This window comes from Rana temporaria, chromosome 4, assembly GCF_905171775.1.
Source record: "Rana temporaria chromosome 4, aRanTem1.1, whole genome shotgun sequence".
NCBI classification, from domain to species: Eukaryota; Metazoa; Chordata; class Amphibia; order Anura; family Ranidae; genus Rana; species Rana temporaria.
The window spans coordinates 165,937,005-165,961,712 of record NC_053492.1 but is presented as its reverse complement, the minus strand read 5'-3'; the positions used below and the strand labels follow the sequence as shown (position 1 = coordinate 165,961,712).

At 41.3% G+C, this 24,708-nt stretch overlaps 1 protein-coding gene across 1 annotated transcript in view; it reads left to right on the top strand.

The window, feature by feature from the left end:
* ZBBX (zinc finger B-box domain containing) overlaps positions 1-24,708 on the top strand; it is a 126,988-nt gene that overhangs the window by 87,170 nt on the left and 15,110 nt on the right. The window contains exons 8-9 of the mRNA XM_040347715.1: positions 9,506-9,667; positions 14,220-14,391. Of these exons, the coding sequence (XP_040203649.1) occupies positions 9,506-9,667; positions 14,220-14,391 (334 nt within the window). The remainder of the gene's footprint in view (positions 1-9,505; positions 9,668-14,219; positions 14,392-24,708) is intronic.

Sequence of the window (24,708 nt, the reverse complement as noted above, 5' to 3'; positions counted from 1 at the left end):
CACTTTCGTAATAAGAATGATGTTATGCAATGATAGCTCTTTATTGCCTGTCTGTCTCACCAATAAAATTGATTCTTCGCATGTCTATGGCTGATCAGCTGCTCACTGTAAATCTGTTGAAGCAGAACAAAGTCTCATGCTGCCCCACTGAAGCTGCTCTGAATAAGCTGGTTAGGAAAATAGAACATGACGAGATTCTTAAATTTTCTGGTCTGTGTAACACTGCATCAACAGTATCAAAACATGGCTAAAGTTTCATGGATTTTGCAACTGTTGTCAAAGAACAGGCATAACAAGACCTTAATCTTGGTTCAAATTATGTAAACTCTCATGGTAGATAGGATTTGGTGTACACTTTGAAATTCTCAAGTATTTGGTCCCTGTTGAATCTGAGAAGAATGCAAACACAAAGTATGTTTGTTTATTAATTGCTTAAAGATTTAGGATTTTTTTTTTTTTTTGTCAATTAAGAAGACAAGATTAAGTAGAATGCCACTTTTAAGTTTCGTATAAAGAATGATACATGAACAAAGTAAACACATTTTTGAAATAAAAAAGCCCAGCACCAACTTTTTTTTAGCCTTGGTAAGATTAAATACTTTTACATTAAAACGTTACTTTTAGGAGTCTCTACTTATTTCTGGAAATAAAGAGGACATTCACCGAAAAGGGAAAGTTGCACTTTATTTAAAACCCCCAACCCCCCCCCCCTATGTGGCATGTCTTTTGGGGGGGGCAGGTACCTAGTTTTAACAGTGACCGCTCCCACTTTCACTCAGGTCGCCTAGAAGTTCGTCTCCCCCTCCCTCCCTGCAATCTTCTGGGACAAATCGCAGGTCCCAAAAGATTGCCTGACCATTCAGGAGGCACAGCGCGACTCGTGTATGTGCAGTGCACGTCTGGCTGCGAAGCCACAAGCTGTCACAGCCGGGTGCCCGCAATGTAATGTAAGGTGCTGGCGAGATGGAGAGAATCGTGGGGTTTGGGGGGGGGCACATTGTTGGATCCTGGGACAGGTGAGTGTGTTTTATTGAAAGTCAGCAGCTACACTTTTTGTATCTGCTGACTTTTAATCAACACAAAAATGACTGGAGTTCTGCTTTAATAACCTTTTAATACACCCTTATTTAAAATTAATATCTCAACTATCCGCTAGCTTCTACACATAAAGCCATCCATTTAATTTTCTACGTGTTAAAATTAATTAAAATGTAACATCCATAGATAAAACCAAACTATGGCAACCGTCCTTCCCTATCTTTTCTTTAACAGCGTCACTTTGAACATATTATTTATAGTGCGCCAGACCATTTATTCCAGTACATTATTAATATAGGTGTCAATCTTATACATTAGATATGCACATTCATGCTTTAGTCCGGTCTCCACCAGTATGAAGTGGCTCATGATTTAAAGGGTAACTCCACTATTGTGAAAAAAAACTGCAAAAAAACAATATAGCGTATACAATTGTGACACAAGTCATATTGTAATACAATGTTATTACAAATTACCTTTCCTTTTAAATCTGCAGCTCTGTAATTCTCTGTAAAATGCAGTGCAATATGGCTACCTGGAGGTGTTCTGTACACAGGATGTGTACAATACGCCCCCCAGAAACATAATTTCCTGCTTGTGTGATTGGCTCACTGATTTTCCTAGAAGTCTGCACTAAGATGCACATCAGATATTAGGCATCCTCTGCAACAAAAATTTAATTTTTGGTGAGATACTCCCAATAGGAAATCACATCCAAAGGGATGTAGACCCTGCAGTTTTCCTCATTAGAGCCCTGCAGGTGCAGCAGCTGATTTGATAATTATGAAACCACTCCCATTAGATTCTCTTTTCACATGGACACAGAGATTTCTTCAGAATAATGAAAGGTAGGAATCTGCAACAAAGTTTGTTAAACTCCTTGCAATGTACATACATCACTCAGGGGAATGTTTTTTTACGCTTTAATATTCTCTCTCTCTCTCTCTCTCTCTCTCTCTCTCTCTCTCTCTCTCTAAGATAGCACTTGATGTATAAGCAGGAGTGTCTATAGGTTTTCATCTGATCCCCAATCAGGGACCATCTGTAGTACAGCCAAGTTCCATGTATCAGTAGGCAAGGTCTTCTCCTGAGCCAAGCCCTTTAGGCTGGACATACATGGTTGAAGTTCGAAAGCATTACCTTTTGAAAATCTGAAATTTTGTGTGTTTTGTGATCCGATAGTGCTACCGTTGATTCCGAAATTCGACCAACCAAGCTATCAATTTCACCTCCTGTTGCTACAGAAAATAATTTTCGCAGCTGGGAATCTTTGCTTTCTGGGAATTTTCTTTTCTGGCATATGCGCATTTCTTTTTCGATTTACAATTCTCGCACAATTCTCCCATCATTGATTAGAAAACCGTTTGTTTTTAAAAAAATTCCATCATGCCTGATTACTCAAATTCAATGGCCACACGAAAATGTACTGTTGCTGCAGCCCACTAATGATGTGAAATTGGAACGAAAATTGAAAGAAAATTACACAGATTTGAAATTTGACTAATGCCTAATTCCGCTTACTCCAGCATCACAAAAATTGATACTTCTGTATATCTAGCCTATAACATTTTTATGGGGACAAGGTCTCATGTTGAAACAAAACTTGCCATATTTGATCACTGCAGAAAGCAGAGCATTTTTACTGACAGGGGGGCCCTGGATGTGGTATGAAGGGTCCTTGAGAGGGAACCAGCTAACACATTGAAACTACTGTTTTTACTACAAGTGTTTGCTTTCAGTGACGGCATATTAATTTTGTGAGTCACTGCATATTGATTAATCCAGATGGAATCTTGAATGTGGATCTAAGTGTAAGGTGGTCACCTACAGTACATTGATAATGTACAGGAATAAAGGGTGTGGTGGACCATGAAGCATATGTTTAAAGTGACACTGTTAAGAAAAAAATAAGCAAGGGGAATTGTCACTACTTGGTATAATTTGTAGAGGTTTTCTTTTAGGCCTGGTTCACACCTATGCAGGTTACAGTTTGCATATTCCAGGTGCATTTCACGTTTTCAATACTTTTTTTGTTGATTCATTGAAGTCTATGGAACCAAAAAACAGGAAAAAGTCCCTGGCCCTTTCCATTAAATGCATAATTGTGAACGTGACCCATAGGAAACCATGGTAAATGGACTGTAGTGTGTGGTTTTTATTAAGGTGTGAACCAGGCCTTAATTAATGTTAACCACTTAAGCCCCGAACCATTTGGCTGGTCAAAGGCCAGGGGACTTTTTGCGATTCGGCACTGCGTCCCTTTAACTGACAATTGTGTGGTCGTGCGACGTGGCTCCCAAACAAACTTGACGTCTTTTTTTTCCCCCCCACAAATAGAGCTTTCTTTTGGTGGTATTTGATCATCTGTTTTTATTTTTTATTTTTTGCGCTATAAACAAAAATAGAGTGACAATTTTGAAAAAAATGCAATATTTTTTACTTTCAGCTATAAGAAATATCCCCAAAATCTATAACATTTTTTTTTTCCAGTTTAGTCCAATATGTATTCTTCTACATATTTTTGGTAAAAAAAAATCGCAATAAGCGTATATTGATTGGTTTGCGCAAAAGTTAAAGCATCTACAAAATAGGGGTAGTTTTATGGCATTTTTATTATATTTTTTTTTACTAGTAATGGTGGTGATCTGCGACTTTTATCGTGACTGCAACTTTATGGAGGACACATCAGATACTTTTGACACATTTTGGGGGCCATTGTAATTTTTACAGCGACCAGTGCTATATATATGCACTGATTACTGTGAAAATTACACTGGCGCTGAAGGGGTTAGGTGTGTCCTAGGGAGTGATTCTAACTGTCGGGGGGCATGGTTACGAATGACACGTCACTGATCAATGCTCCCAATGAGAGGGAGCAGACTATCAGTGATAGTGTCACTAGGCAGAACAGGAGATGCTTGTTTACACTTGCCTCTCCCCATTGTGCAGCTCTGTGACCACATCGAGTCCGCAGGGCACAGTCACGGAGCGTGCGCCCGCATGGCAGGACTTTTAAAGTGACGTAAATATACGTTACTCTGCCCAGCCGTGCCATTCTGCCGACGTATATGTGCAGGAGACGGTCGTTAACCGGTTAAAATGTATAGATAAAATTGATTTATTTATAGAAGTTGATTGATGTATGTTATAATATTTTGATTAAGGATATATGGTTTATGATTCCTCAATGGAAGTAGTGAAAACCAGTTATGTTTTGCTTAAAGCGGGGGTTCACCCTATCAACGCAAAAAAAAAAATTTTTTTTTCTTTTACCATAAAATCAGGCATTGTAGCGCGAGCTACAGTATGCCTGTCCCGATTTTTTTACCCCCGTACTCACCTTGTACTCGTACATCGAAGATACCGGGGAATGGGCGTGCCTATGGAGACGGAGGATGATTGACGGCCGGCTCTGGCGCGTCACGCTTCTCCGGAAATAGCCGAAATAGGCTTGGCTCTTCATGGCGCCTGCGCATAGCCTGTGCGCAGGCGCCGTGAAGAGCCGAGACCTACTCCGGCTGTCTTCGGGGAGAGTGACGTGCCAGGGCTGGCCGTCAATCATCCTCCCTCTCCATAGGCACGCCCATTCCCCGCGGGAGCCGAAATCTACAATGTACGATTACAAGGTGAGTCCAGGGTTAAAAAAATCGGGACAGGCATACTGTAGCTCGCGCTACAATGCCTGTCTCGATGGTAAAATCAAGTCAGTGAGGGTGAACTACCGCTTCAAAGTTTGGTGTAGTAGCGGATAGTGTAGTGCTTTTCCCTTGAAGCAGTGGAGACATTAAAGCGTTTGTTAACCTAAAAAATAAATATTAATCCTGTTCCCTTAAAGTGGATGTTTTTTCCCTGGGCATTCCCCAGGTTTTTGTTGTTATCATTGTTATTTAAAGTGGATGTAAACCCACTGATGTGAAAAGCCTCAGATGATACACAGGGAGGAAACACATTCTCCTATATACGTTTTACATGTATATCTGTTGTCTTCAGCTTTATATACTGTTTAGAAAGTGCACATCATGTTAGAATTTTCACTTCCTCATTCAGCAGTAGCAGTGTAGTTTTTACACTGGGAGACAACTGATTTGGAAGAAATGCACACACCCTCCACACAGGCAGGGACTTGCAGAGGTGTCCTGTGAGCAGAGCATCTTTCTGCTAATCTATTTATAGCACCCACCCTGACACACAATTCAGGCTGGTTTTATCACCTGTCAGAACTTGTCAGAGGTTTTCATGCTGATAACAGAAGAACAGAGCAGGAGAAAGCCACAGGACCTAGTGCTTTAAAGAGAGATAAGAAAACGCTGCAGAAATATGTGCCCAGCTCAAATTGCATTAATCGGGTTTACATCCAGTTTAAAGTATGTTATACAGCACAGTGCTTGTGCTGTGTAATTTGGTCCCTTCTATCACCTAAAAAACTTGGCTGATCCTGCCTGGGTATGTCCTCCCCCCTGCCCTGTAAACTGACCACGGTATATCATGGCTGCTGAGCCCTGACAAATTGCAAAACTGAAATCTTGTAGGTGGAGGGAAGTAAAAAAACAAAACTAAAATAATATGGTTGCATAAGTGTGCACACCCTTAAACTAATACTTTGTTGAAGCAACTTTTATTACAGCACTCAGTCTTTTTGGGTATGAGTCTATCAGCATGGCACAGCTTGGCAATATTTGCCCACTCTTCTTTGCAAAAACCCTTCAAATCTGTCAGATTGCGAGGGCATCTCCTGTGCACAGACCTCTTCAGATCACCCCACAGATTTTTAATCAGATTCAGGTCTGGGCTCTGGCTGGGCCATTCCAAAACTTTAATCATCTTCTTCTGGAGAAGCCATTTCTTTGTTGATTTGGATATATGATTGGGTCATTGTCATGCTGAAAGAAGTTCCTATTCATGTTCAGCTAGCAGAAGCCTGAAGGTTTTGTGCCAATATTGACTGGTATTTGGAACTGTTCATAATTCCACCTACCTTGACTAAGGCCCCCTGTTCCAGCTGAAAAAAAAACAGCCCAAGAGCATGATGCTTCCACCACCAAGCTTCACGGTGGGTATGGTATTCTTTTGATGATGTGCGGTGTTGTTTTTGTGCCAAACATATCTTTTGGAATTATGGCTAAAAAGTTCAACCTTGGTTTCATCAGACCATAACACATTTCCCACATGCTTTTGGGAGACTTTAGTCTGTGTTTTTGCAAAATTTAGCTGAGCTTGGATGTTTTTCTTCATAAGAGAATGCTTTTGTCTTGCCACTCTAACCAATAGCCCAGATGTATAAAGAATACGGGAGATTGTTATTACATGTACAACACAGCCAGTGCTTGCCAGATATTCCTGCAGCTCATTTAATGTTGCTGTAGGCTCTTGGCAGCCTCCCTGACCAGTGTTCTGCTTGTCTTTTTTAACAATTTTAGAGGGACGTCCAGTTCTTTCTTGGTAATATCTCTGTTGTGACATATTTTCTCCACTTGATGACTGACTTCACTGTGTTCCATTGTATATCTAATGCCTTGGAAACTTTTGTACCCTTCTCCTGACTGATACCTTTTTAACAATGAGATCCCTCTGATGCTTGGAAGCGCTCTGCAGATCATGGCTTTTGCTGTAGGATGCGACTAAGAAAATGTCAAGAAAGGCTAGAACAGCTGAACTTTTTTATTTGGGGTTAATCAAAGGCATTTTAAATGATGGTGTGTACTGACTCCTATTTAACATAAATTGGAATATGATTGCTTAATTTTGAACACAGCTACATCCTAAGTTATAAGAGTGTATACATACTTATGCAACCACATTATTTTAGTCTTCCCTAAAAGATTTTAGTTTTTCAATTGACTTTGTAAACAAACAATTAAATTTTAGATGGGGTGATCAAATACCACCAAAATAAATCTCTGTGTGAAAAAAATGTATATACAGTAAATTTCATTTGGGTACAGTGTTGCATGACCGCGCAATTGGCAGTTACAGTAATGCAGTGCTGAATAGCAAAAAATAGCCTGGGCATGAAATCGATTAAAACCTTCCGGAGCTCATGCATTTGGGTAAAAAAAAACTTCTGGCCTTAAAATCACTTTAACTACTTGCCGAAAGACGGCTACAGCGCAAGCCTTAATTGCCGGGAGGGCGTCCATGGTCCTCCCTAGCAAATGTGCATTAAGGTAAAAAAAAACACCTTGCAGTGTCTGGTCCCCTCCGTTTTACTTACCTGAGCCCCGTATTTCTGTGGGCATGATCCACGGGTTTTCGGCTCTTCATGGGATAGATTGATAGTAGCGCAGCCATTGGCTCCTGCTGCTGTCAATCAAATCCAATGACGCGGGCGCTGGGCCGAGTCATACACTCGGCGTCTATGGACGCCAAGTGTATGACACAGGAGCACGCCCGCAAGATAACCCCATCTGGGAAGCTCTCTCCCAAAGGGGGTTATCTAATGCGGGGACGAGCCGCGAGAGCCGACGTGGGACCCCAGAACAGGTGGATTGGGGCCACTCTGTGCAAAACGAGCTGTATGCAAGTATGACATGTTTGTTATTTAAAAAAAAATGGCAACCTTTAATATCACTTTAAATACCACGAAAAGAAAGCACTAGTTGTGTGAAAAATTTTTTTTAATAAAAATGTAATTTGGGTACACTGTAGCATGACTGCGCAATTGTCATTCAAAGAGTGACAGCGCTAAAACCTGAAAATTGGTCTAGGCAGAAAGGGGGTTTAAGTGCCCAGTAAGCAAGTGGTTAAGAAACTCAATACCAATTTATTCACTAGCAGAATTATATCGATGCTTGAATGGTTTTTGACTAATGGTATATTGCAGGCCTAAGTAACATTTGTTAAAGGGTTGTATGACTCATTCTTTGCTTCCCTATAACATTAATAAAATCCAAGTTAAATTCATTGATGTTAGAGACTTGGCCTACACATTTCCATCCTGTGAACCATGAACAACCCACAGACGTTTCACATCTTGCTTTAGTTTCATCTTATCAAAGGCTGGCAGAATAAAAACTATCAATTGGACTTTACGTTGACTTTATTTCTTTGACTGCCCCTTTTGTAAATGAGGCAATTGCCAACAAGAAGTTAAATAATTCAGCAGCATGGGAATAGATCATCTTTGTAGTCTAAAACATCTTTTTAGCTGTCCGCTGATGTCATTCAGCCGGCCCAGGCTCTGGATCAATCCCGACTTTACAGTCAGGATTCGCCCAGATGCCTGGATCGGTAGCTGGCTCAGCCTCTCAGTGCACTGCTGGCTCAGCCTCTCAATGCACCGCTGGGAGACTGAGGCAACTGTTCATGCCCCTTCCACAGCCCGATGCTTCAGTGCTAGAGGGGCAAAACAGAGAACTAGTGACTGACAGTCACAAGCTCCCTGCTCAGTGAAGAGCGAGACCTGAGCTATCTATACCGATGACTACTCATTTGTCCCATGCTTGCCTTTTTTGTGGGCACAGCTTCCACAGTTCAGGTCATATTTAATCTTGTGTTTCTTTGCACCAAACGGAAATCAGTTGTCAACAAGAAGGTAAAAAATTCAGCAGCATGGGAATGCATCATCTTTTGTAGTCTAAATCAAACAATGTTTGTCTTTTTACTATACTTTTTAGCATTTGTAAGAATATCAGGTCAGAGAAAGAAATGTCAATGATTTTCCATTGCCCCCTATCATCTGCAGTCTGAGCCAGTGTGTCCCCCTGGCACCAGAACTTCTCTGTGATTTCTTCCTTAGCAACTATTGAGCAGCTACAACCTCTAAGCTCTTTTACTCTGTCGGCATATGACTTCAGTGAATGTTTTTTTTATTTTTTTATTTAATAAATTCTAGCTCACATTTTTACTGTTTTTCTTCTTCTTCTAGCATATTGGTTAGTTTGATATTAAGCAGAGATGTGTCTTGTTTAGTATGGAAATGAACGTCTTAAATGTGCAGTCTTACATAAGTAACTGCCTCTTAAGATACACCTGCAGACCATATAAAAGAGCATTTTAAATGAAGCAGCAAGGGCTTTACTTTTTAATTTAATTGAACTACAACTGCCAACACATGCAAAGCTTAGTGCCATAAAAATAAAATGTGTCAAAAAATCCGACATTGCTCTGCGTTGCATTCCAATTTCAGCATAACCTGGTCTTAACAGCGTCTTTTATTCTTCGGTTTGAAAAGATAAATGTACTTAGAGCTGCAGAAGAGAATATTGCCGAAGAAACAATTCTGTTCATCTTTAGTAGTTTCCTTAAGTACACTTCTTCTGTGCCAATTTGCATATTTTTTAAATAATGAGCTAAGTGCAGACAATTCGACAAGAAATTTAGCTCGTACAGAAAGTACTGCAAAAGTGAAATGTCCATTGGAAATATCTGCACAACATACTGGGAGCCGGTGGGTTGCTAATTTCATGCATTTATGTCAGCAGTGAAATTGTTTAGTAATTCAGTTTACTTGTAATATTTCATATTGCAGGGGAAATCTCAAGATGGCAAATTAGATGCTTTGCATGCATTCAAAAAAGAACTGAATCTTGATGAGTCCAGTGGAAGACTTGAAAAAGACAAGCATTTTACTGAGCGCACAATCCCAGCTGGATTTACTTCCTTTGAGGGGAAAGGAGGAGCTGGTGACGAGGTAAGTGTTTTGTATATATTGTTAAAGAGGAATCAATTCACATATACGCATTGATTAGGAAGAAATCAAATGATAAAATAGACAGAGTAGAGGGAAGGGAAGTATGAGGTTAAAACTGGTCACATTTTCAGCTTTTATTCTAGGCGGCACAAAAATAAAACGCTGAATCTGGTTAGTATGGGACTTTTTTTTTAGATTTCATACATCGGTTCTATCATGTATTGTACTGTCTGTACAAATACTAAAGACTGCCTGTACAAATATTAAAGGACAGCTAAACTTTAAATCTTTCATTTTTACTTCTGGAGAATGACAGTAATAACTCTTGTTCAACTGTCTCATGTTATGTTAGTGACTAGAAGCCCTAAAAAAGTAAAGTGGCATTAAGCGATTTCTTCTTCTACAGACAGCTGAGAACTCTTCCCTTAGTTTTAGAACGCTCTGACATGCTGGTCGAATCTGTCATTATGGTACCAATACTAGTTTCTGCTTAGGAGAGCATGTGGCATATATATATACACGCAGGCGGTCCGCTACTTTCAAACATCCTACTTGCAAACGGAGGGAGACAACAGGAAGTGAAATTCTCTCCTGTAAGATCCCTTTCACACTGAGCCGCCCATAGCGTCGGTGGTAAAACGATGCCATTTTTACCGCGAATGGGCGGATTTGCATCGCATTTCGGCTGCTAGCGGGGCGATTTTAACCCCCACTAGCAGCCGAGAAAGGGTTAGCTCCGCTGTCCCATTGATTTCAATGGGCGGGAGCGGTGGAGGAGCGGTATACACACCGCTTCAAAGATGCAGCTAGCAGGACTTTTTTTAATATCTTGCTAGCGCAACTCTCCAGTGTGAAAGCCCTCAGGGTTTTACATTGGTGACAATGGAGTAGCTGTTTGAGGGTGGATTGCAGGTGCTATTAACACTATAGCGCCTGCATTATGCCCTTAGTGTGAAAGGGGTCATATGCCGCGTACACGACCGTTTTTCGGGTTCTAAAAAATTACGTTTTTTTAATGTCATTAAAAACGATCGTGTGTGGGCTTCAGAGCATTTTTCGGGTTCTAAAAAATGGGCAATTTTTTTTCAAACATGCTCTATTTTTTCACAACGTTTTTAACGTTGTCGTTTTTAAGGTTGTAAAAAATGGTCGTGTGTGGGCTTTAACGACGTGAAAAATCCACGCATGCTCAGAAGCAAGTTATGAGATGGGAGCGCTCATTCTGGTAAAACTACCATTCGTAATGGAGTAAGCACATTCATCACGCTGTAACAGACAGAAAAGTGCCAATTGTCTTTTACTAACACAAAATCAGCTAAAGCAGCCCAAAGGGTGGCGTCATCCGAATGGAACTTCCCCTTTATAGTGCCGTCGTATGTGCTGTACGTTACCGCGCTTTGCTAGAGCATTTTTTTTTCACGATCGTGTGCAGGCAAGACTGTTTTAATGATCGGGTTGAAAAAAACGTTGTTTTTCCTAGACCCTTAAAAACGTCATTTTTTAGAACCCGAAAAACGGTTGTGTGCACGCAGCATTAGAGTTATTAAGGAAAAAAGGTGTCTCAACTGATGCTTTATCACCAATCCTTGTTTCCCTAATAACCCAACATTTTCAAAATCCAATTGTCATTGGGACAGAATGTGAGGTGAAATCTTCTGAACAGGGGCACAGACAGCAAAACAAATGTTACAGGGGTGATAACCCTTCCCTATGCTATCCAAAAAGCTTACATTTTTTTTTTTTTGGCTGGAGCTACACTTAAACAATGTACCTGTTCCAACTTACAAACAGATTCATCTTAAGAACAAGCCTACAGCCATGGCCAAAAGTTTTGAGAATTACACAAATACTCATTTTCACAAAGTCTGCTGCCTCAGTTTTTGAGATGGGAAATTGCATATACTCCAGAATGTTATGAAGAGTGATCAGCCGAATTGCAATTAATTGCAAAGTTCCTCTTTGCCATGAAAATTAACATAATCCCATAAAAAAAAATGTCCACTGCATTTGTGAAGAAGGCTTCAGGGTGCCCAAGAAAGTCCAGCAAGCGCCAGGACCGTCTCCTAAAGAGGATTCAGCTGCGGGATCGGAGTGCCACCAGTGCAGAGCTTGCTCAGGAATGGCAGCAGGCAGGTGTGAGCGCATCTGCACGCACAGTGAGGTGAAGACTTTTGGAAGATGGCCTGGTGTCAAGAAGCAAAAAAGAAAAGGAGGGCACACCGACCTTGTGCATTACCACTTAATTTTTTTTATTAAAACAGAATAAAAAGCAATGGTCCTACTCACAAGACAATTGTAAATATGCGCTTTTCAGACAACTGGACTGGGCCTCGCGACACCTGCCAGTGGAACTTCAGACATCTGAACGGCTGACGCGTTTCTGGGGCGTACCCTCTTCTTCAAAGCCTGGATAGTCCGTGATACCTATTTACGATTGTCTTGTGAGTAGGACCATTTCTTTTTATTCTGTTTTAATAAAAAAATTTAAGTGGTAATGCACAAGGTCGGTGCGCCCTCCTTTTCTTTTTTGTTTCGTTTTAGCCATATGAACACCCTTTGTTCTGTGGAGGGCTGCAAGACTTCTGATTTTTGCCATTAGACTACACTGCTGTACCCGGTTTGGCGAAACACCAGAGCGCAGGAGGTTTTGTGTTTTTCTGGTGTCAAGAAAGGCAGCAAAGAAGCCACTTCTCTCCAAAAAAAACATCAGGGACAGATTGATCTTCTGCAGAAAATATGATGAATGGACTTCTGAGGACTGGGGCAAAGTCATATTCTCCGATGAAGCCTCTTTCCGATTGTTTGGGGCATCAGGAAAAAGGCTTGTCCGGAGAAGAAAAGGTGAGCGCTACCATCAGTCCTGTGTCATGCCAACAGTAAAGCATCCTGAAACCATTCATGTGTGGGGTTGCTTCTCATCCAAGGGAGTGGGCTCACTCACAATTTTGCCCAAAAACACAGCCATGAATAAAGAATGCTACCAAAACACCCTCCAACAGCAACTTCTTCCAACAATCCAACAACAGTTTGGTGAAGAACAATGCATTTTCCCAGCACGATGGCAAAAGTGATAACTAAGTGGCTCGGGGACCATTTTGGGTCCATGGCCTGGAAACTCCCCAGATCTTAATCCCATTGAGAACTTGTGGTCAATCCTCAAGAGGCGGGTGGACAAACAAAAACCCACTAATTCTGACAAACTCCAAGAAGTGATTATGAAAGAATGGGTTGCTATCGGTCAGGAATTGGCCCAGAAGTTGATTGAGAGCATGCCCAGTCGAATTTCAGAGGTCCTGAAAAAGAAGGGCCAACACTGCAAATACTGACTCTTTGCATAAATGTCATGTAATTGTCGATAAAAGCCTTTGAAACGTATGAAGTGCGTGTAACTATATTTCACTACATCACAGAAACAACTGAAACAAAGATCTAAAAGCAGTTTAGCAGCAAACCTTGTGAAAACTAATATTTGTGTCATTCTCAAAACTTTTGGCCACAACTGTACAGTGCCTATCTTGTCTTGTTTGTAACCCATGTAAACATTTATTGTGCACAACAGGATTGGTTTATTGGTGCTAATGTCAGAGGAGGTGTTGTCAGAGGTGCTGGTGATTTAATTGAAGGGAAAGTGGAAGTAAATTGTCCATTATAGGGGTCCCCGGGTTACGAACGCGTTAGGGACTTTCCTCCTGTTTTTAGATCGGAAGTCGGCCGCACATGTGCAGATCGGCAATTACGGGCATTTCCGATGTTCCGTCTGGCTGTGCATGCTCAGAACAGCAAACGGTCCGCCGAACATGGCAGAGGGTCCCTGCAGCGTAGTAGAAGTTCGTAACCCGGGCGTTCGTAAGTTGGGGACCCCCTGTAATTGATGCCATGCAAGAAAGGGAGACAAACAAGGACAAGTCATGTTCCATTTCCTCAAACAGACGTATACAACTACAGTATATACTCTGTATATGCATTTACACGCATGTACATACGTACATATGTATAGTTTGTATATTTGCTAGAGCTGCACGATTAATCGTTAAGAATTGAAATCACAATCTTTTTCCCTTTCCGATCTTCGTGATCTTTTATCACAACACACAAATAAGTAGAAACAAAGTATCTCTTCGTTCTTTCATCAAAGGAAAGAACTCCGGCGTGTTAAAGACCAAACCTTTTCTGACATTTTGTTGCTTACAAGTAAAAATCAATATTTTCTGCTAGAAAATTACTTGAAACACCCAAACAGACACTAGAGAATAAAATGGTGGTTGTTGCAATATTTTATGTAACACCGTATTTGCGTAGTGGTCTTTCAAATGCATTTTTTTTTTAAAAACACACTTTAATGAAAAAAAAAACAAAAAAACGGTAAAGTTATCCCAATTTTCAATCGTGCAGCTCTAATATTTGCAATAAATACTTTTTCCATTTCCTATTAAACATGATCCCTTTCACACAAAAAAACCCTCTAACATTACTGGTTGTTTGTAAACAAATATTTACAAAGCAGTGCTAATTTGTACAAAATATTCTCAAGCTCAATTTCAAACTTCTCCAGGGTTTTAGCTCAGAAGCGAGAAAATTGTATTTTCCGGACACTTCTGGGTCATTGATGCATGGAAGCTTTAATGAAGAGGAATCTGCAAAATATTTTAATGAAGCTTTATTGGAATGGAGAAATCAAACTCATTCCAAATCACAACCTCTCGATACCACTGAAAATGGCACAGGTAAGCCTTATTTACACAGAGGAATATTTCTGGTATATCCTTATAGATATGCAAATTTGCTTTCTGTGTATCTCCATGTTTTACTTTTTTTTTTTTTTTTAAACAGTGACATTTGTTTTGTATTTATCTTTATTTTTTCACTGCTTGTGAGGTAGAAATACATTATAGATCCACTTTTTATATATAATATAATGGCCAATTTGTCAAATGCTTAAAGAGGCTGTCATAAAAAAAAAAAAAAAGCTACAAATAAAAATTGCTACACGTATAAAGTACAAGCACTTAGACATACCTGTATACAGTATACCTGGTTGTTGGTGGTGATCTTGCGCTTAAGAAATAAAATACAAAAACGTGCAAACTGCTGTCTTACGGTTCCCTTCGCTCCTCCCGATCTGCGGTAGCTACTGCAGATCGTAAGGAGCGAAGGGAACCATAAGACAGCACATTTTGCTGCATTTAAACCCTACAAGCTCTCTTTTTCTTTATACATTGTAAGATTCCTTTTTTATGTGTGTAACTATTAAAGGTTCATTTTTATACTACACTATTGGAGCCTCCTCTCCTCCTTGCTTTATACCCTGGGTATGGGCTGGAGTCTTCTCCCTCCCCCTCCTTTTTGCTGTTATAGATCTATTTTAAGGGATAGAGGAGCCTAATAGTGAACATATCGCAGTGGCTACAGCATTTGCAGCAGAGAAGACTGACGATAAGGGAATAAGTTGATGTGCTTAAAATCCTTTGGCAGTGAGGTGAGAGTTCTGAGAGACTGGTGGAGGACACAGAGTATGGTTCAATACTGCAATTAAGGAAACATATCCATCAAGATTATTGATATATTGGAAGATTGATCCTGTTTGTTCCCATCATCCATTTAAACAGAACTTTATTACACCCTGCATTCTCTTACCATTTATTGTCATATTGAACCATTCTTCACATTCAGTTAAATCCATTTTTGCTTTTTTGTACATCTTTGCACGTTTTGCAATTTTGCACGATTTGCACTTTGCACCTTTTTGCGACTTTGTGCACTGTGGGATTATTGATCACATATTCATGTTGTATACATTTGGGTAAATAGTGGTCGATGGTCCAAGTAAAGATACGACACCTCATCCCTTGGTTAATTGGAAGAAGGTATGGAGGAGTGTGGGATTATTACGGTGCCAACAGATAGAAACCAAACACAGTAAATATATAAAAATAAAAAAGATTTATTGATTACAAAAGGATAAATAAATCGGTTCAAGCATGTAGGCAGTACAATAGAGATGTGGGAGCAAAACATCACAATACAAGCTAGTGGTCAAGTCTTCCCGACTAGTTTCGCCAAACCTTTGGCTTCATCAGGGGATTTGTGACAAGACCAGCTCAGTGAGTGGCTCCGATGCTTCCCTGTGAACCATGTGAGGAAACCCCAGGTCGCCTGAAAAACAAATTCAGGTCCAAAGACCCTCTGGTTATGACTAGAGGGGCTTGCACTTAAAATAAAGAAGAGGCAGGGACGCTGGATTGATTTTTAATACTGACGTATAATGATCTCTAGGTGAGCTGGGTAACTCAAAGTTCCCAAGAATATTTTCAAAGCTGATTTGCAGCAGCAATAGTGTTGCCCAGTTCAGTAACACAGATGACCTGTGGCATAGCATCCCTACAAAACGACGCTGATCATTTTTTGGTTCACATATTTGTTTCATTTATGATTTTATTGCAATTCAGGTACAGGACTTAGTCACTTTCTTGCAGTTTGCACGTTTTTGTATTTTATTTCTTAAGCGCAAGATCACCACCAGCAACTATTTATCTTTGTGTACAGTGAACACTATCAGATCTAGCATCTTTTTAGCTCCAGCTTCTTCTCATTCACATATACTCACTAGTAGCGCGAAAGACACCTTTACTTTTACCTATACAGTATACCTACCACAATTTTTGATAACCCGCTATTCTTGCTGAGTCCTGGGGTACTCAGACTTGCAGGTAGTGTTGGAGCCTGCTGTTACCTCCTACTCTTTATACATTCATATTGCCCCCAGATAGTAGGAATATACAGGAGGTTTAAAGCCTAAGCTTAGACAAAACATAAAACAAAAAAAACGGCACAAGAGACAGTACTTACAATCAACACAAAGTGTCCCTTGTGCTGCTAGCTAAGGATTTAGCTGAAATCTTTGGTCCTCTGACCCCCCCCCCCCCATACCCAAGCAGTAGTAATCTTCCAGTGCAGCAGGGTTTATTTGAGCAGAAGGACCTGTCACAAGCACTCATTATGAGTGACAGGTATTCCTGCCCTTTTTACCCACCCCCTCCATTCATAAAAGCTGTACTATAGCTTCTTTGCATGAAAAGCGATCCATGAAATGAGGAGGCGGACCCCACAGCACCGGAAGATTACTACTGCAGGGGGGTGGCGTCAGAAGACTGAAGGTTTCAACTAAATGTGCAGCCAGCATCACAAGGGATGATTTGCATTGATTTTAACTTGTGTCTCCTATGCTGATTTTTTTTTTTTAATGTTAAGACTAAACAGGCTTTAAAGGATCAGGCTGGAAGCTCTAATGTATAACTAGCTTTTTTAAAGTAAGGTACACATGGAAGGAGCTTAAAGCGAGATTCCACCCACATTTTTTATTTTATTTTTTAAAGTCAGCAGCTACAAACACTGTAGATGCTGACTTTTAATAAGGACACTTACCTGTCCTAGGCGCCCGCAATGATTGCCCCCCCCAATGCCGATCCAGATCATTGCAGGTCCCGGTGCCGCCATCCTCAGTAAGGGAAACTGGCAGTGAAGCTTGCGGCTTCACTGCCCGTTTCCTACTGCGCTTTGTGAATGGGCTGCTCTCTGGGATACACACAGTTCCCAGAAGGCAGTGCGCCCCATTCACCAGAAGGAGAATGCGGAAGAAGACCCACCGCGTATAAGGAAGAGGAAGATTAGGAACATTCGCATAGCAACAGGTATTTCGGGTGAGTAAAGAAGAAAAAAATTTTTTTTGCAGTATTTTCCTGTAATTTTTTTTTCAGGGTGGAACTCGCCTTTAAGAAACCTACCAAAAAATCAATTAAAGTGGTTGCCATTTTTATATTTTACTTGCAGGATTTAGTGCAAGAACACGCTGGAGGTCTTCAACTGCTGTTGTGCTGTGCAGGGATTCTGGTGTGCCCCTGCACCCTTAAAGTGGAAGTTCAATCGAAATCTAACTAAGGCTAAACCTACTTCCACCTCCATTCTAAGACTATATTGACCCCGTGAAAGAAAAGATGCTTGTAATTTCCTCTAAAGCCGGTGCAGTCTGGTAACATGATCAGTCTCGGCACCAGCTTTGGTGTAGAGGAGGGGCAGCTGACAACAGATGCCCCATAGTACAGGGATAAAAATGTCAAGTCCTGTGCTACTAGCCAGACCTCAAGGGTTTCTAACCCCTGAACCCACCCTCATAAATTGGTTCATGACATGGCACTTAAATGTTTTATGCAGAATTAAGTTATAAAAATATTAACTTTATCTGTGCCCACCATGCAGCCTGTGCCCACTATGCAGTTGAGTGCACATGCTCATATCCAGAGGTTGTCTTTGGGAAATGGACATATGAGTGCTGCCAGCATTGCTGCAGAGGTTGAAGGGGTGGGGGGGTCAGCCTGACAGTGCTCAGACTATACGCAGCACACTGCATCAAATTGGTCTGCGTGGCTGTTGTCCTAGAAGAAATACTCTTCTAAAGATGATGCTCAAGAAAGCCTGCAAATAGTTTGCTGAAGACAAGCAGACTAAGGACATGGATTACTGGAACCATGTCCTGTGGTCTGATGAGACCAAGATAAACATATTTGGTTCAAATGTTGTCAAGTATGTGTGTCTGCAACCAGGTGAGCAGTACAAAGACAAGCATGTCTTGCATACAGTTAAGCATGATGGTGGGAGTGTCATGGTCTGGGGCTGCATGAGTGCTACTGGCACTGAGGAGCTACAGTAAATTGAATGCCAACATGACCTACTGAAGCAGATATGATCCCCCTCCCTTTGGAGACTGGACCGCAGGGCAGTATTCCAACATGATAATGACCCCAAACATACCTCCAAGACGACCACTGCCTTGCTAAAGAAGCTGAGGGTAAAGGTGATGGGCTAGTCAAGCATGTCTTCAGACCTAAACCCTTTTGAGCATCTGTGGGACATCCTCAAACAGAAGGTGGAGAATTGCAAGGTCTCCAACATCCACCATGATGCTATGATGTCATCATGAAGGAGTGGGTGAGGACTCCAGTGGTAACCTGTGAAGCTCTAGGGAACTCCATGCCCAACAGGGTTATGACAGTGCTGGAAAATAATGGTGGCCATGTGGAAAAAAAAAGGATCTGTTACCATCCTCCGGTTGAAGTTACTAATATCATACAGTTTTGTTTGGCCAGTGGTCTATGTAGCAAAGAGAGTTATCTCTTCCTCAAGAGTAAACAAACATATTCCACAATGTCCAGGTTTTGGAGTATCATTCATGTTTATGTTGTGCTGTAAGCGTTAGATCCTCCATTTTGTTTGTCTTCCACCCTGTTAAACCAAAGGCCAATTGTCGTGGCTGTGGGTTTTTCCAAGTGAGAGGAGTATAAGACTTGCCGACATTAAGAGAGTGACGTATAATAGATTGTAAATTTTAGCTGGGATATTTAAATACATGTAGAAGAAAAAAAGACAGGGTCTACCGATCGTAATCTGTAAACTTTTGGATGATCCTCCAGACTTCTTTCCAGAAGTTTGGGGCAGGACCAGAAGATATGTAGCATTGTTGCTCATTCCCCCTGGCATCGCCAGCAACAATCAGTAGTGTGTGGGAAGAATTTATGTAGAAGGGTTGGTGTATAGTACCATCTTGTCAGTATTTTGAAATTGGTTTCCTGTATCTTAGTACAGATTGAATAAGTGCATATCTGATAATATTGGATTGCTGATCTGGAGTGAGTGTACGGTTTAATTTCCGCCTCCTATTTTATTATACAGGGCAGCCGGTAGTCTTCTACTGCCATGCTCTTTTAGTAATGACAGAAATTTCCAGAATGGCTCTGACTTCCATTCACATGCACAGAATCTTGTGGCTCAAAGCCTGGTCTGCTAAAGATTCCTGTAAAACATGCCCCACACATACAGTATGTCCTTTTGAAGAAAAACATCTCTTTGGTCAGGCACTTGACAAATTCATTAACCCCTTCCCGCCTGCACTATAGCTGAATGACGGCTACAGTGTGGGCTTACTTAGCCGGGTAGGCAACTATTGACGTCCTCCATGATTGCACTTCATGTGCGCCCCCTGTGATCGCCGAGTCCTTTAGACTCAGCTGATTACAGATCGGAATAAAGGGCCACTCAGTGGCCCTTTACCACGTGATCAGCTGTGTCCAATAACTAATCGAGGATGTCAACACAAGCCGGTTATCAGCTTTTCTTTCCTCATGCTGATAGTGTGAGGAGAGAAGGAGAAAGACAATAACCGGCTTTTGTTAAAGGGACATCAACACTGATAATCAGGGCACTGATTATCAGTGTCCTGATTATCAGTGCAGCCCCAACAGTGCCCACCAGTGCTGCCAGTCAGTGCCCACCAGTGCTGAAAATCTGTGCCCACCAGTTAGTGCCTATCAGTGCTGTCTACCAGTGGCTATCAGTGCAGCCTCATTAGTGCCTCCTTGAAAGTGTCCACCAGTGCTGCCTGATCAGTGCATGCTATCAGTGCAGCCTCATCAGCGCACATCAGTGAAGGAGAAAAATTATCTGTTTGCACATTTTCATAACAAACTACTTTATATTTTCCAGTCTTGTTTTTGCTAAAAATAAAAATTTAATCCCAGTGGTGATTAAATACCACCAAAAAAAAAATCTCTATTGCATGAAAAAAAATGATAAAAATGTAATTTGGGTATAGTGTCGCATTACTGCGCAATTTTCATGCAAAGTGCGACAGCCCTGAAAGTTGAAGATTTGCACGGGCATGACAGGGGTGAAAGTGCCCAGTAGGCAAGTGGTTAAAGATGTCACAGGAAGAAATGCAGAGCACCTCGGCACTGTGTCTAGGCTTACCCTAAGTTCAGCCATTCCTTTCACTTCAAGATTTGGCCCACAAAGCCCTCTAAATAATCCTCAAAGCTCTTTTCCAAATGAAATCATTTCTAAGAGTGAGAGGACATATGTTAGTTTGTTTTGTTCTGGGTCAAAGATGTCCCAGACTTGTAGGTTCAATCAGTGGTTTCAAAGTAGTGCAAAATAAGAGTTCAAAACTCCACCCCCTTATCGCTTTCTTCTCTTATATCAACCAAAATCTTCCCAAGTACAGTCGAATTTGCAGAAGGACAGGTTCAAAGGCTTAAAACCTGTTCACAGAATGAAAAACCCATTGGACATTTGTACTATCCTGAATCTAAAATCCCTAAATAAATACAGTACCTCCAAATTCCAAAAGTTTGCATTTGAAACCACAAGGTCAGTTATTACCTCTCTAACACATGGGGAATACTTGGCATCCATAGACATCCAAGGTGCCTATCTGCATATTCCCATTGATCCACCTCATCCGCGCTCTTACTTCCATCCCTATATGATTCAGGGATGGAGACACATGAACTCTATAGCAGTTGTTGTCTCGTATAAAGTTCCAACATTTTGTTTTAATAAACCCTTACTTCCAGTTTGTCACGGTGACATTTGACCTATCCTCTGTTCCCAGAGAATTCACATAGGATCTTACACCTCTTCTTGCCCTTCTAAGACCTCAGGACATCCAGGGTACAAGCTATCTAGATGACTTTTCTCTGAAGGGTTCATCTCCCTTACAGCTATCTGTAGATGTCTAAAGGACAATTCAGATGCTTCAGGCTTTCAGTTGGATGATCAGCTTCCAAAAACCTGCATTCCTACCTTTGCTTGTCCTCGAATACTTGCGTTTGATTTGAGACACATCCTAAGCAAAAGTCTTTCTTTCAGAGAAGAAACTGCTTTCTGTCAGAACTCTCTTTCGGGCTAGAAAACACCCCTGTTTGATTCTCCATTGTTTTAGACACCTCCAACACAACACCTTGTTGGCATGGAACAAACAGGCTCCTTGATCTAATCATGCTTCTGTCTAGCCAAGCAAGGAATTCACTGGCTTGGAACATCTCCAATCCAGCCTTAACAATGGGGAATCTGGTTCTTCCATATCACTGGAAAGTGATTATGACAGATGCCAGTCTTTCATGCTGAGGAGGAGTTTTGCAGTCCCTCACAGTTCCAGGAGCATGGTCTTTGGTGGAATCCAAGCTCCCCATCAACATCCTGGAGCCTAGAGTGATAAGTATTACTGTGCACCACTGAACCCCCCTTCTGCAAGGACACCCAGTTACAGGTAGTGCAGTCATACAGTGCTATGGCTGTGGCTTGCATCAACCACTGAGGGGGAATGAGGAGTTATGCAGCCTTGAAGGAAACAAGCCAGATCATATCACAATGGAGAAACACTGTGCAGCAATCTCTGCTGTCCAGATCCCAGGACACCCCCAATATCTTCAACCTAATATGTAGGAGATGAAGGACACTGGATGTGGATACCCTGACCTCCAGGTTCAACAACCATATTTCCTCTGGTTTTGGTCAGAATCAATGATCCCATAGCAGTGTCTGTGGATTCTTTGATAATTCCCTGATCTCAGGCTAATCTGTGCCTTCCATCCAGTGCAAATTCTGCCTTGCCTGTCCTGCATAATTGAGCAAAAGAAAAAAACTGGTAATTCTCATTGCACCAAATTGGCCCAGACGTACTCAGACTATTAGGAGACAACCCCTGGCCTGAGTATGTAATTCCTACTTTGTTAAAAGCAGGAAAAGCCACTTCCAGAAAGGTTTACCAGTGTACCTGGAAATACTTTTTTGCCTGGTGTGAATACATGCACTTCAATCCCAGTGCTTATTCTATGCTTTGCATTCTGTCCCTCCTACTGTCAGGTCACCTGTGGCCAGGTGACAAGTGCACCCCGTTGGGGTCAGGGATGCACCACAGGGTAGTGAACCGTATGGCCGACTGCTGCGATTAGAGAGGAAGCCTGAACTAGATATGTGCATTCCCGTTCGTACGAATGTTATTTTCGTACGAAAATGTTAATTTTCGTACCCGCAGAATAATGTGTACATACGAAAAAATTAAAGCACCAAAATACGAAAACGACGGGATTACGAATGAGCCGCATAACGAACAACCGCAAATACGAACGAACGATCCGACGAAAATACGACAAAACGAAAACGGCAAAAGAACGAAAATGACATCTATAACAAAAGATTTGCATTCTGTATCCTGTTTGAATCCCCTCTCTGCTCGTATCCTCAGCCGCATGTCCACATGACACCTACAACAAAAGATTTGCATTCTGTATCTTGTTTGAATCCCTTCTCTGCTCGTGTCCTCAGCCGTATGTTCACACGACATCCACAACAAAAGATTTGCACTCTGTATTTTGTTTGAATCCCTTCTCTGTTCGCACCCTCAGTCGTATGCTCATATGACATCCACAACAAAAGATTTGCACTCTGTATTTTGTTTGAATCCCTTCTCTGTTCGCACCCTCAGTCGTATGCTCATATGACATCCACAACAAAAGATTTGCACTCTGCATTTTGTTTGAATCCTTTCCCTGTCCGCATCCCCAGTCGCATGCTCACACGACATCCACAACAAAAGACCCGCACCCTGTATTTTGAATTCCTTTTTTCTGTTCGTATTTTGGATTCAACAGAATGCAAATCTTTTGCCACAGATGTCACACGAACACACGACCGAAAACACCAAAAGAAAACGGACCCAAAACACAGAATGCAAATCCCTTGCCATAGATGTCATTTTCGTTTTTTTGAATGGGCAGTGAGTGTAGTTGGTGAAGCAGCTTCTCTTTTGTGCTGAGTAGTACAGTAAAGCCAAATAAACTTTTCTGTGGATTTTCATCTGAAGGGAGATCAGTTGGCCAGACTTTTGAACCCAAAAATGGTTTTCTGATGGAGTTTAAAAACGAACACATTTTCTGAGAACAAACGGAAAACGATCATTTTTATGTTTGTTGTTAAAGTCTGACCAAGTGTATGGGGCTTAACAATAGTTAATATGGATGAGCCGCGTGTTGAAAGTGCCACGAATCCCGCAATATTTACGAAAGACGAAAATCCTTTTTCTGTTCGTATCTTCAGTCGCATGTTTATATGACATCTATAAAAAATTTTCATAGATGTCACACGAACACACGACCGAAAACACAAACGGAAAAAGGAATCCAAAACACAGAATGCAAATCATTGACGAAAATTCACGAAAATTATTGTCTAACAAGTAACGAACATGAATTAAACAGAATAACGAACCATCCCGCATGTACGAAAATAAAACGGTAACGAAAATACGAAACGATTGGAATACGAAAAAATCTCGTCGTACGAAAAACGAACGGGAACGAACAGGAAAACGGGCGTCTTACGAAAAACGAACGGAAACGAACCTACGGAACGATACGAAACAGAACAAAAAAAAACAAAAACATTTTCTGTGCACATGTCTAGCGTGAACCCAAGATCACCCAGGGCGCAGAGTCTAAGACCCAGCTTTGTGTTCACCAGAGCCTCTAGTGGTGAGGATGGCCTTCACCGCAGCTGGATCCAGGTCACGACCCCTGGGATCCCCTAGGTCATGCTCCGCAGGGAGAGAGGGGAAGCAGCAAGCAGGACAAGCGGTAGTGATGGGTAATCTGAGGTCAGGGCAACAGGCAGATAAGGGTAACTGAGGGACAGGCAACAGGTCAGGATCACAGGCAAACAGGAGAAGTCAGGGACGAGACAAAAATGGTACACAGGAAGATAATCATAGCAGACAGGAACTAAAGCTAACAACATGGTTGAACAGCAAAGCAGACTAGCAGTGCAGTGGTTAATATAGGCTTCCTGGGATGACCTAGGGTGGAGAAATACAGGGAGGAAGGTGATAAAAGACAGTCAGGAGGGTCAGGCCTCTAATGAACACATGGAGATCAGGTAAGCTGCCAGACTTTATTGCATATCCATGACACCTACCACCAGAACCTGAAAAGAACTTAGCCTTAAATGACAGGCTTATCCTTTGATTAATCTATATAATTTGGGCTGATACACACATTGTGTTTCCTTTTTATATACTGTGTGGTATTAATGGACCTAGGGATTCCTTAAATTATAGAGATATTCCTTTTTTTTATTTTTTTCCTTTCAAAAATGAATTAATACTTTAGATTACTTTATTCTATATGCTTATATAAACTACCTTACCCTTACCACAT